At 41.1% G+C, this 12,560-nt stretch overlaps 1 protein-coding gene across 1 annotated transcript in view; it reads right to left on the reverse strand.

The window, feature by feature from the left end:
• Window positions 1-12,560, reverse strand: part of LOC144772153 (pepsin A-like) — a 54,768-nt gene that overhangs the window by 17,430 nt on the left and 24,778 nt on the right. The window contains exon 6 of the mRNA XM_078656301.1: window positions 4,767-4,883. Within this exon, the coding sequence (XP_078512427.1) occupies window positions 4,767-4,883 (117 nt within the window). The remainder of the gene's footprint in view (window positions 1-4,766; window positions 4,884-12,560) is intronic.

The following is a 12,560-nucleotide window of genomic DNA, read 5'->3' on the forward strand; positions in this document are numbered from 1 at the left end:
GAATGGGCTGGAAGTAAACAACAAAACAACAAATGTGATTGCTTTTAATCGACATATTAAAGAGATCAAATAGATCAGAGATAATGCTAGGCACTGAGGTCAGCCTCCTTGGCAAACTATTGATAAGATTGTTTAAAAAAAACTTTCGGCTACCCTGATCTGCCTCGCCTGCCCAAGTTCAACTGGAGTTTTCAATAACAAAAGGGTCACTTGCCAGACCTGCGACCTTTGTAAAGCTCTGCCACAAACTGCGCGCAGCTGCCGACAAGACACTGGGTAAATGACTTTGGACCGAAATTATTCTCCAGCGGGGGAATGGAGCCTTCAAGAAACATTTGGAGAACAGCATTGAGAGGCTAGAACTGAGTGATCTATGGATGCCAACAGATCTGGGCAAATCTTTCAGAAAATGGTAAATAGGTTGAATAAATGGCAAAGCTGGATCGCAGACAAAGAAAAGTTGTCCAAACGCCTTCACGGATGGCTGGTATTGAAATCTTATTCAAGCCTAAGAGAATCCTTACTTTTGGAAGGTAAAACAGACAGTCCAGACTAGAGTAAATTGACAACCTGCTGTATTATTTGGAACTTTAACGACATTTTATTTTACTCATAGGTATTTTTTTATGCGTGGCTGTTCAGCAAGAATTGAAAAAGTTTTTTTACGATCGATAAATATTTTTAGATTGTAGGTAGGTGTTGTGGAAGCCATTCCAAACTGGGCATATTGGTATTCTGATTTGTGATTAGAATTATGATGGGACATAACAAATAAATTGTTTGACTATTAAGAAATTAAGTAGTTTATTGCTGATGGTTTATTAGTTTGTAATCCTTTTAGGTAAATATGTTTACATTGTATGGCTTTTGCAATGTTTATGATTTTAATTGACTAATGAACTACTCTTATACATTCTTACAGCTAACTATTTTATTTTTTAAAAAGGGTGGATTTTCCAGTGTGAAATATTGTGTCTCCAGGTTGCATTTTTGGGCATTTTGAGGGCAGGCTCTATGCCCAGCCACTTAAGTGGGGTACCATCTTCAACATGAAACGTATGGTGCAAAAGTAGAAAACTTGGTATTACCAATTACATTTCTCAGCATTTGTGAATGTGCAATAAAGAAAACATTCAGCACATTTCCCTTTAAATCACCTGACAATATGGAGAACCTCAAATACAGAGGTGTGCGAATAACCACTGTCCCTAAACTCAGTAGCTTGTGTACATTTCTGAAGTACATAGGTTTCTTTCATACCTAAAAAAAAATTTCATTTTTAGTATGATCAGCCCCAGGTTTTTGAAATAATGCTGCTGGTTCTCAGACTCTGAGGAGTACTGAACCATGCTGCCCAGACCTCAGCTATTGTGCTGTGTCTCTTATTGCCTATTACCTGCCATATTTAATTTACGTATAATACCCTATTATATGGTACTTTGTATACCCAGGGCCTGGGAGTTAAATGTCACCATTGGAATGCAGGGCTTATCATACCACCGCTGCAGTGATACAGTGAAAACATGGCTCTAGACCTGCCAGTGCACATTCGTCTGGCAGCTTTTAAACTATTTTCAACAAGGAGCTATGGGGTACTATAGCAGTCAGTTCAAGCCCCACACACTGATTCAGCACAACTATTTGGCCTGACGCTGCTTTTGAACAGCTCTATGTGGATTTCAATGCCTGTAATATCACCAAAGCAGCTTCTTGAGCTTTTAAACTATACCTGCTTTGTTAAATCCAATCCTTACTTTTAATAGTTATAAGTCACCCTAAGGTAAGTCATATAAGTCCATAAGACAAGGTGCTAGATTTTAAAAAGCAGGACATGTTTAGTGTGTTTACATGCACTGACAGTTTAAACGTCTTGTTGTCATTTTCACTGGAGCAAGACTGGCTGTCCCATTGGCTAACATATGGTTACACTAGCCCAATCACAAAGTTCTGATTTCCATTCAAATATAGTTTTTCATAGTATCACATAAATGTTTTACCTTAAACCTGACATAGTGAGAATTAAGGTAATGTTGAGGGGACTTTAGAAAGTCGCCCGTTTCTTGTCCCAAGTCTTGAGTAGCCATTTCTGAGTAACTATAGCAGTTGTTGCCTGAGACCACCTGCTGTCTTCCTGCTCTTTGAGGCAGGATAGCAAAGGTCATGTTGGTGGGAGGAGGCGTGACCTCCTGAAAGCATGGCCAGAGATGGCCCAACTTCAAAATGGCAGCCGTCTCTGATTGACAAATGTGAGTCACATTGTAGCCTGCCCTTTCCTTTGACAAGGTAGATAGATTGGCTTTCATACCCGGAGAGAGAAAACCACTTTTAGAACTGTTTTTCCAGGAGGAGTATGACAATAAAACTGGACACACCGCAAGGGTGTAGCAATAGCTCAGACCCAGGGAAGACGGGTTCTGATATTTTGGATTTGGGCAGAGTCACGCACTGTGCGATTGTTTCATGCCAATGCACAAGGAAGTGATGTAACAATGGTTAGGGCTGCCCTTAGGAATTTTGGCCCCATTGGTTAGGGAGTTTTCCCAATTCACAAACCTGAGATAGGTATAAAGGTGAAACCCCTGGATCCTTTCCTCTGAGCACTTCTGGACCTAAAAAGGACAGAGGAATGGCTGCTCCTGCTGAACCTGTCTACCTCAGAAAAGAAGGCTGCATCTGCTGAACCAACGACAGAACTTCAGAGAGAAGGGTTTCTCCTCCTGCTGTTGACTTTGTAGAGAGAGACCTCAAGGGATGAATCTTTTTTCACGTATGCCATTGACCAGAAAATGGACTCCAAGGGCTCATTGACTAGCCTCCTCTTAAACTTCCAGGACCTACAGCGCTTAAGAAGTCCTGCTCGGCAGAGCCCAACTGACCTGTGCCAACAGGAATTGCCCTGGACCCCACTGGTGCGCTCTTGGTGATAGAGTGTTAGTCCCCGCAAGTTGCCGAAAAGTTCCAGGACCCATGGCTGGTGCTATAATTTCCTCTACTACTCTACCTCCTGTAGGAATTGCAACGTTTGTGTCTAGAGCTCAAGGATAATGTTTTTTTTTTAAAAAGAACAGATGTTCATATGCTACTGCCATTCATCACACTATCATTGTCAAAGCCCCGGGACACAGACGTCAGATTGCTACCACTGCAGAGTGTTGCAGGTTTTTCGATAGCCTTCAGTTCTGGCAAGACCAAAGGTTTGTACCATACCACTGGACTTCACTCATTCACCTACTTCAAACTGCACACTGAAGTTGCAGACGACTCAGTCAACTAATCCATAGACAAGGAAAAGAACCAGAAAAGTTTCTAATTGTGAGAGTCAGCATGAACTTTGACAGTGTCTTATAAACAGTTTTAAAAAATCATAACTCCGGCTCCCTTCAATTGAGGTTCGTCTTTTTGATGTCTGTTTAAAGATACAAATATAACTAGTTTTATGAATTTGGAGTGAGATGTTTATTGTGCTTTATCTCTTACTTATTAACATTTAAGTGCTGATAACTGTTTACTCTGATGTCCTTTCAATTAAGGCTGACTGCTCAGTGCCGCAGCTACTCAGGACAGGGCTACAGTTTAAATTAAAGTAACCTAACTGAACCTGAAACAAGATAGTGAATTTATTCCTTGGTGAGGTTTCTCAAAGACCACAACTCATAATAGACTTTCCTACAACACTCATTTTTCATTCTTTTTATAGTCGGTACACAATGAAAAAGCATCATAAGGTTTTTGGGTAACCTACAAAGCCTATATATCGCTGAGTCCAGAAGTGTCGGAAGGACATAACAGTAAATTGTTTTTGAAAATAGGCCATTGTGACAAGAAGTTACAGATGGAAATGCAGTCACATGCAGCTGTTTTTTCCTACTCATTTTTATTATTCTTTTATTTCAACATTTAGTTTCTTTGAGAAAATCTTCCAGGATCTACACAAATGACGCCTTGCTGAATTGAAGATTTGGTCTACTTTAAAAAAATATATTGGGCCTTATTATGACTACGGCGGTCCATTGGCCCACCATACTTATGGGGACTGTCCACCTGCTTATTCTGAATAAGGCAGTCAGACTGCCACAGATCCACTGCTACTGCAGCCGTGTGAGGCTGGTAATATGCTGGCCAAAGCATATTACTAGTTTCCTCCAAAGTTTTTATGGCGATTTTGTCTTAAGTTAGGATTTTGTCTCAGGTTAGGATTTTGTCCTGAATTAGGATTTTGTCTTAAATTAGAATTTTGTCCTAAATTAGGATTTTGTCTTAAGTTAGGCCTTTGTCTTAAGTTAGGATTTCGTCTTAAATTAAACTTAAGACAAACTTAAGTTAAACTTAAGTTTAACTGAAGACAAAATCCTAACTTAAGACAAAATCCTAACTTAGGACAAGGTCCTTGTGTAAGACAAAATCCTAATTTAGGACAAAATCCTAACTGAAGATAAAATCCTAATTTAGGACAATATCCTAATTTAGGACAACATCCTAATTTAAGACAAAGACAACATCCTAATTTAGGACAAAATCCTAATTTAAGACAAAATCCTAATTTAAGACTAGTAAATGCCTTCTGTGAATACCAAAAGTAGTAAGTTTAGGATTTTGTCTTAAGTTAGTTCTGTGAATCGGGCCCTGAGTTTACATTTTCTTGAGATCCCGCTGTTTGTATTTCCTAATTTGAAATATTAACTTTTTTGCAATTTGATTTATTTTGTATTTATAACTAACAGCAGGATAAAGCATCCATTCATTCATTCATGCTTTCATTTGAGTACCTGTCCATATTAATCTGCCAGTATCGCTCCTTGGAGACTGGCACCCAGTAGATATTTCCAAGGTAATATGAGGGGTCAATTGCACCAAAGGTCAGCATACTTCCACTTTCTCCATAGCTGTGAAGATAAATTAGAGAACATTTCTTAATAAGACAATCAACTGATGATGTTTCTAGAGTTACCTTTCATGTAGATATGGTGATTTCATGTACCTCACATGTGCACATCCACACCACCAGGCGAAGAACCAAAATCATCACAACTGCACCTCCGGTCCCACTTTTCCTTCAAAGAGACCTAATCAACACTCAAAACTTGGGGCATGATTCATCTCAGAAATATCACCCCTGTAAGCACATCAGCACCATCTTTGATAAACACAATTCATATATCAGCTACTTATGCAACGCATAGGAGACATCTCACTATGCTGCGCAAGTCTGCCATTGCTACCAGCCCCCTCTGCTACTAAACCATGTTTTATACTGTGCTGCACATCACCTCACGGATACTTCAGAGTGCTCCAGAATTGTGGAATACCAGGAGACTAATCATCTAAAAGGCAGTTTTCTAAAAACATATGAAACAATATATGCCTACATATAAAGGGGTTCCCAATCAATACTCTTTCACCAGTATTCTGTTGTCATATCACTCACATTATACTCCCTCCCACCCAAGCAGAGGATATAAGTCAAAAGACCAGCCCTCTCCAGCAGGTGGATGTTTTTGCTTTAGGTGACTGTGTTTGCCCTTACACTTCAAAAGATACACCTAAAATTAGTTCCCAAAAATAGACATTTATTATGAATATAAATGTTCATTCCTCACTATAAACCAGCTATGGTATATTTTAGGCCTGGGCGGAATTTGCGTAGTTGTGTTACGCAAAGTTCCGCAAAGATGTAAAAAATCTCTGTGAGAATGCGGCATTGTTCTGCCCATTTGCGATGCGGTTTTCCTCCTCGGTGACACTGTTTGCGTGCTCGGGGGGAAATATCTGGTGAACTTGCCCATGTGGTCGCCAATTGGCGCAGCAATATTGTTTCACTTGTCCCACCCGTTTGCGATGAATGTTTACTCTTCTCGAAAGCGGATGTCCGATGGCGCATCAAAATGCCGTGTTCACGATCTCACACTCTAGCGGGATCGTGCGGCCAGCTACCAAAATCTCATGGCGCACGTGAACGGATAGGAAAACCTCATGCGCAAACATACATTTTGAAAGCGCGAACAAGGAAAAAATCCGCTACGCCGCGGATCGCCGAATTTTAAGCAATTCTGCGTTCTCCACAGAATGCTGAATTGTCAACATTCCACAAATTCCACCACCGGAGCGGATTTTACCGCCCAGGCCTAGTATATTTATTTATCCTACATAAAACAAGCATAAGTCATTAGAGTAGCCAGAGTGCATATTCAGATTTTTGATTGAAACCACCCCCACCGCAGACTTGTGATTGGCATTTAAACCAGTTCTATCTGACTTGAGAGAACCCTCCAGTAACTACTTGTGGACAAGCAGCTCCCCAACTGGAGACAGAGCTTACATCCACCAAAACATAATCCGCCGAAGCTCTGTAGCTACAGTACATTATCTATATCTCACAATTGTACAATGCACTGTCTTTTCCCAAGATATGTTGTTTGCAGTGTCATCACTATTAGTATAATAACTATTATTTTAAATGGTAGAAGTGATATAATAGAAAACGGTTTAAGCTGTGCATGGAGAAGGTGCAAGTTTTAGTTAATGTAGTGGGCTACTGAGTTAAATGCACAGTGCATGAGCTGCAGTAGGTATAATAGTTTGAAGGTGTTGCGTAAATTATAAATTACAGTAATACAGATAAGGTTGCAAATTAAATTTTTTTGTGTGTAGTTTATGTTTAGTTTGGAGTTAAAGAATCAATAAATCTATACTAATATAAATGTGCCGTGTGATGTATACATTTAAGGTATAACTATAACTTTCAAATTTAAATGTTTGCATATTTTAAGTTTTCTTTGTATAGAAAGAATAAGTAAAGTTTTCCTAACTATAACAGTGGTTAAATCGAGTGGACTGTCATTAAGTGGAGTGTGGAACAGTAAAGTGGAGGAGAGAGTCATGCAGTGTACTGTCGTAAAGTGAATTACAGTGAAGTGGTGTAGAGTGGAGTAGAGTTGAGTGTGTTACAGTGGAGTGGCAACCAGTGGAGTTGTGCAGAGTGTAGTGCTATAGAGTGGAGAGTGGTACAGTGCAGTGGGATAGAGTGTAATGAGATAGATTAGAGCGTCATAAAGAGGAGTGGAGTAAAGAGTGGCATAGTTTACAGTGGAATACATTGTTATATAGTGCAGTGGCATGTAGTATAGTACAGTAGCCTGGCATGCACTAAAGTGGATAACAGCCCCAACAGCGGAAGACACTAATCACACTCCACTTTGCTAGTTCACAAAGGCAAGTTGCTTCTAGGAAAGCTACATTTTTGGTCTAAGTTTACCTTCATGGAGACCGAAAAGTGGTAAATTGAGGCTTTTGGTCTCAGTTTACCTTTGTGAATACGGAAAAGTAGTAAAGTGGCGCAAAAGTGTAAATTTACCTTTGTGAATACTCAAGATGTGCAGTTGGCATTCTCTAAAGATGGGTGTGCCAGCTGACTTTTTGAGGTGTTTTCTTTAGTTAACGTGTTCAATTGGATAGTTGCGTACAAATTGCAACCATTTGTAAAAAAGTCAGACATAAGGGCCCAATTACCTAAGATAAATCTTGGCCTGAAGTCTAAGTTTACGCCTGAAGTCTAACTTTACCCTTCTGAATTGGACCAGCGTATTCTACGGAGAGTCAATTACAGTGTTTCACAAAAACCTCCTGCTAATGTTACAATGAGACTGAAATAACAGTGGGTGCATGCACTAAGCCCTCTTTGTAAACCAGTATGAACAAATGGCACCAACAGGTTTGAAAATAGGCATACACTTTACAATGAGACTGGTGTATTAATTGCACATAACTGACATTCACAGGAGGTCGCCAACCTCCTGCCTCATGAATACAAATGAGGAAAGAGGAATTTTATAAACCCCTGTAAATGCCTGAGAACACAGTAGTGGAGGCCTGAGAAGAACAGCAGACCTCCCATCCTTGCATTCGCATTCATTCCAAGTGAACACATTTTTTGTACAAAAAAAACTTTTTCACTTATAGAAACATTGACTAATTTTAGGAAGCAAAATTTCACTTGGAACAAATTACATCAGCGATCATGCACAGGTCCCCTACACCATTGCCAAGATACATTGAGGCCACTTGTCATGATTTGAAGTGTATGCGGGCCAAGAGAAACAGCTTCCCCACTGTGAGTCAGTTTCCATACTGAGTACGGCGCCTTGAACTGATTGATAATTTGTGAACACAGTTGCTCTTTAAAATCATCAATACATTACATTTTGGCTACCGAAAGTGGGGGGACGGGACTCCCTTTTCAAGCACCCTCCTCTTTACAATTTAGACAAAGGGGACATTTCTGATCTCGCTCCGAAGGGCTATTAGCAGCATCGGTCAGTAGCGAGTCCGAGTCGTACTCGAGATTTCTGTGCGACTCGTACAGCTGTATGAGCGAGCAAGTATGATGCGCTTCAAGCCTCGCGCCATGACCGACTTGTACCCGTCAGCGATGCCTGCTGAGCGACCTAAATCTGTCTGGAGCATACAGTGCAAAGCGTATGGTTTCCGGGTAGCCAAGTACGATGCGTGTTGCGGGCAGCGGTGTGAGTCAGAGCCTCCGGCTCAAAAAAGCTCCCGGAAGCATTCTTCGGAGATCTGCGCCTGACCCACCTTCCCCGGGGCCCTATGACTTGGACAGTGGGGGGACCCAGGGGTCCCCCTCACCCATGCATGTACTTTGCGGGGAGCACCAACGCAAACATGCAACAGGGGGCCCCCTTTTCCAAGATGTACATTTTTCACGATGGAAGCCTATGTGCATGACGTACAACAGGCTCCTTTTCACTTCAATGGGGCTCCAAGCCACCTAAGTCCGTCAGCTCTGCAGTGCTTCATACTCTGTGGCTCGGAGCCCCGGGTCATGAGTCCTTCGGAAAGCTCTACAGGACTACAGTCAGCCGTAGGGCTTTCCAAGCGAGATCGGAATTGGCCCCTAAGGCGTAAAAGTTACCTTGTCAGTTGGAAATACTTTAATGACATAACATTTTTTTTAAGACATCAAGACAAGGCTTTTGATATCAGAAAACCCAGTGTTTCTGCTAATATCAGAGTTAGTGACCACAAACATTCAATCAATCAATCAGTAGAGGGTCACCTGATGATATACAGTTATATTTCTGCCAATCCTAATATTGCAGACGGACATATAGCCAATTCTCTGATGGCCCTTACTATGGTCTGACCACATCTAAGGGGGTCATTAGGATCGCGGATTTCCCGCATCCTCCGGGCCGGCGGAAGCCACCGCCGGCCCGGAGGATGCGGGAAATCCGCCGCGGATGAATGAAAGACCCACCGCCAAATTTAGGATGGCTGGTGGTTCTTTGAATCTGTCCACCACTTTTCCGCCGCAGTCGCCTTCCGACCGCGGCAGAAAAGCATTAACATGGCTGGCGGTGTCTATCAGACACCGCCAGCCATATTATGATGGAGTAGGAAGTATGCTTTTCCACGGCGGCTTTTCCGCCGTGGAAAAGCATACGGACCTTCACTGCGGGGGCCCGTTGCGGGCCCCCTGGGTGAAGAGGGGGTGGGGGGTGCACATGGGGGGTACCTATGGTACCCCCCTGCATTTGCGTGGACAAAGCGGCAGGCACCGCGCGGTGCCTGCTGCTTTGTGCATGCAAATGCCGTGCATTCATTTTTAACATTGCGGCGGGTGCAGCTTGAAGCTGCACCCGCCGCAACGTTACAAATAGAGGATGTGACCGCCACCCTGGTGGTCACATCCTAATCTGCATGGAGAGACCGACGCTGCCCCTGCGGACGGTCCCTCCTACTCTATGGTGGCGGATGGACTCAGGTCCGTCCGCCATCATAATCGGCCCCTAAGTTGGGTGGACAGACCACTATGTTGGTGGGGAGGAAACTCCGTCGTCATTGCAATGGAGTTCCCTCTTTGCCATCATATAAATTAGGCCTTTATTCCCTGGAAATTATGTCAAAAGTCTTCAGCAGGATATGACAGCAAGGGTATGAAGTCATAATTTCGATGTTTAAATATCGATATACTAGAATATCGATGTTTAAATATGGATGTGGCACAATATCTACCTGCTAGAATATCGTCGAACAGAATACCGACATGTAGATAAGAAATATTGTTTTACCTAATATCGAAGTTAGTAATATAGTTAGAAGAAATATTGTTGTTAATAATAAAACAATTTATTTTAGTGTTCTGTATTTTAGTATAGGGGTTAAAAGTATTTTAATTCCGCAGCGAGTTGTGGGTTTAAAGGGGAATAGGGTGGATAGTAATTTAATTATAATATATTTATTTATAATTTTTAGAAGTTATTCATTTTATACAAAATTAAATACTGTGTTTTAGTTCTGTACCAGGTTGCGGGTTTATAGGGGAATAGGGTGGGAAGTAATTTAATTATAATTAATTCATTATTAATTTTATTTAATTCATATTTTCGTATTTAATACTTTATCTTGTTAATAGTGTTAATTAATTTGTCATTAACTAGTGACTGAATATTTTTAAATATTAATTATTAATTATAAACATGTTAATTGTGCCATTTTCTAGGAGTGGGCTGTGGGTTTATAGGGAAGTAAGGTGGGAAGTAGCGTAATTATAATTAAATACTTAATAATTTAATTACATGATATTTATGTATTTAATAATGTATATTGTTGATTGTGTTCATTAATTTGTTATTAATTGGTTATTATGGGTTATTAATTATTACTTATTAATTTGTAAATATGTTAATTGTGGGTTTTTGTAGGAGCAGGTTGTGGGTTTATAGGGGAGTAAGGTAGGAAGTAATTTAATTTGAATGAATTAGTTAATAATTTGTATTAATTCGCATTTGTGCATTTAATATTTCATGTTGTTAATTGTGTTCAATAATGTATTATTATTTAATTATTATTTGATTATTAATTATTAATAATTAATTGGAAAATATGTAAATTGTGTCCGTTTTTTAGGAGTGGGTTGTGGATTTATAAGGGAGTAAAGTGGGAAGAAATTACAATTTAATATATTTTTTAGATAATATTTAGTTATTGCTATTTTAAATTCTTAGGGGCCCATTAAGATGTCGGGCGGATCGCCACCGGTGGCGATCCACCCGACATCCTGGTCCTCCGCGGCAGACGGAAAGACGGACGGACGGAGCACTGCCAGCCATATTACAATGGCCTGAAACAGATGCCTTTCCGTGGTGGCAGGGCCCCCTGTGGGCCCCCACGGTGAAGGCGAGGTGGGGGGTGCACATGGGGGGCTACCTGTGGTACCCCGTGCATTTGCATACACAATGCGGCCGGCACCGCGCAGTGCCTGCCACTTTGTGTATGCAAATGCATACATGCATTTTTAGCATTGGGGCGGGTGGTGCTGAGAGCACCGCCCGCCACAATGTTAAAAATGCAGGATGCGCCCGCCACTGTGGTGGGCGCATCCTAATACCCCCCACGGGACCCCCGCCTTTATGGTGGGTGGTCCCAAGTACCGTGAGGATGGCGGGCGGGCAAAGTCCGCCCTCAATCCTAATGAGGGCCTTAGTGTGAATTAATTTATTACTGATTGTTTTTAATTTGGTTGTTCATTCTTATTATTAAATTAATTAACTTTGAAGCAATTATGTTCATTGTGTAATGTTTAACTATATTAATGGTGTCATTTATAGGAGGATTTAGAGGGACGTAAATTATGTTTTATTATTTAGGTGTATGTTAATTAAAGTTTATTATTTTGCTGAAGTGGGAATAGTAAATTATTCTATTCTGCTATCCAACACTTTCCCTACTGTTGCAGTTGTTGGAGTGGGAATAGTTTTTGTATCCCCTACACTATCCAACACTTTCTCTACTGTTGCACTCTTTAGAGTGGGAATAGTACATTAATACCCTCTGCTAACCAACACTTTCACTACTGCTGCACTTGCTGGAGTGAGAATAGTAAATTTCTCCCCTCCAATATCCAACACTTTCTCTGCTGTTGCACTCCTGTAGTGGGAAAAGTAATTTTATCCCCTCCGCTATCCAACACTTTCCCTACTCTTGCACTCCCTGGAGTTGGAATAGTTATTTTAGCCCCTCTGCTATCCAACCTTTTCCCTACTGTATAACTTGCTGGAGTGGGAATAGTAAATTATTCCCTTTTGCTATTCAACACTTTTATATGGTTGAACTTGCTGGAGGTGAATTCGTAATTTTAGCCCCTCGGCTATCCACCACTTTCTCTACTGTTGCACTTGTTGGAGTGGCAATAGTAATTTTATCCCCTATGCTATCCAACACTTTCCCTACTGTTGCACTCTGTAGGGTGGGAATAGTAAATGATTCCCCTCTGCTATCTGACACTTTCCCTACTGTTGCAGTTGCTGGAGTGGGAATAGTAAGGTATTACCCTCAGCTATCCAACACTTTCACTACTGTTGCACTTGTTGGAGTGGGAATAAACACATATTCCCCACCGCTATTCAACACTTTCCCTACTGTTGCACTCTTTGGAGTGGGAATAGTCATTTTATCCCCTCCGCTATCCAACACTTTCCGTACTGTTGGACTTGCTGGAGTAGGAATTGTAAATTATTCCCCTCCGCTATCCTACACGTTCCTAG

Source organism: Lissotriton helveticus, chromosome 8 (genome assembly GCF_964261635.1).
Source record: "Lissotriton helveticus chromosome 8, aLisHel1.1, whole genome shotgun sequence".
NCBI classification, from domain to species: domain Eukaryota; kingdom Metazoa; phylum Chordata; class Amphibia; order Caudata; family Salamandridae; genus Lissotriton; species Lissotriton helveticus.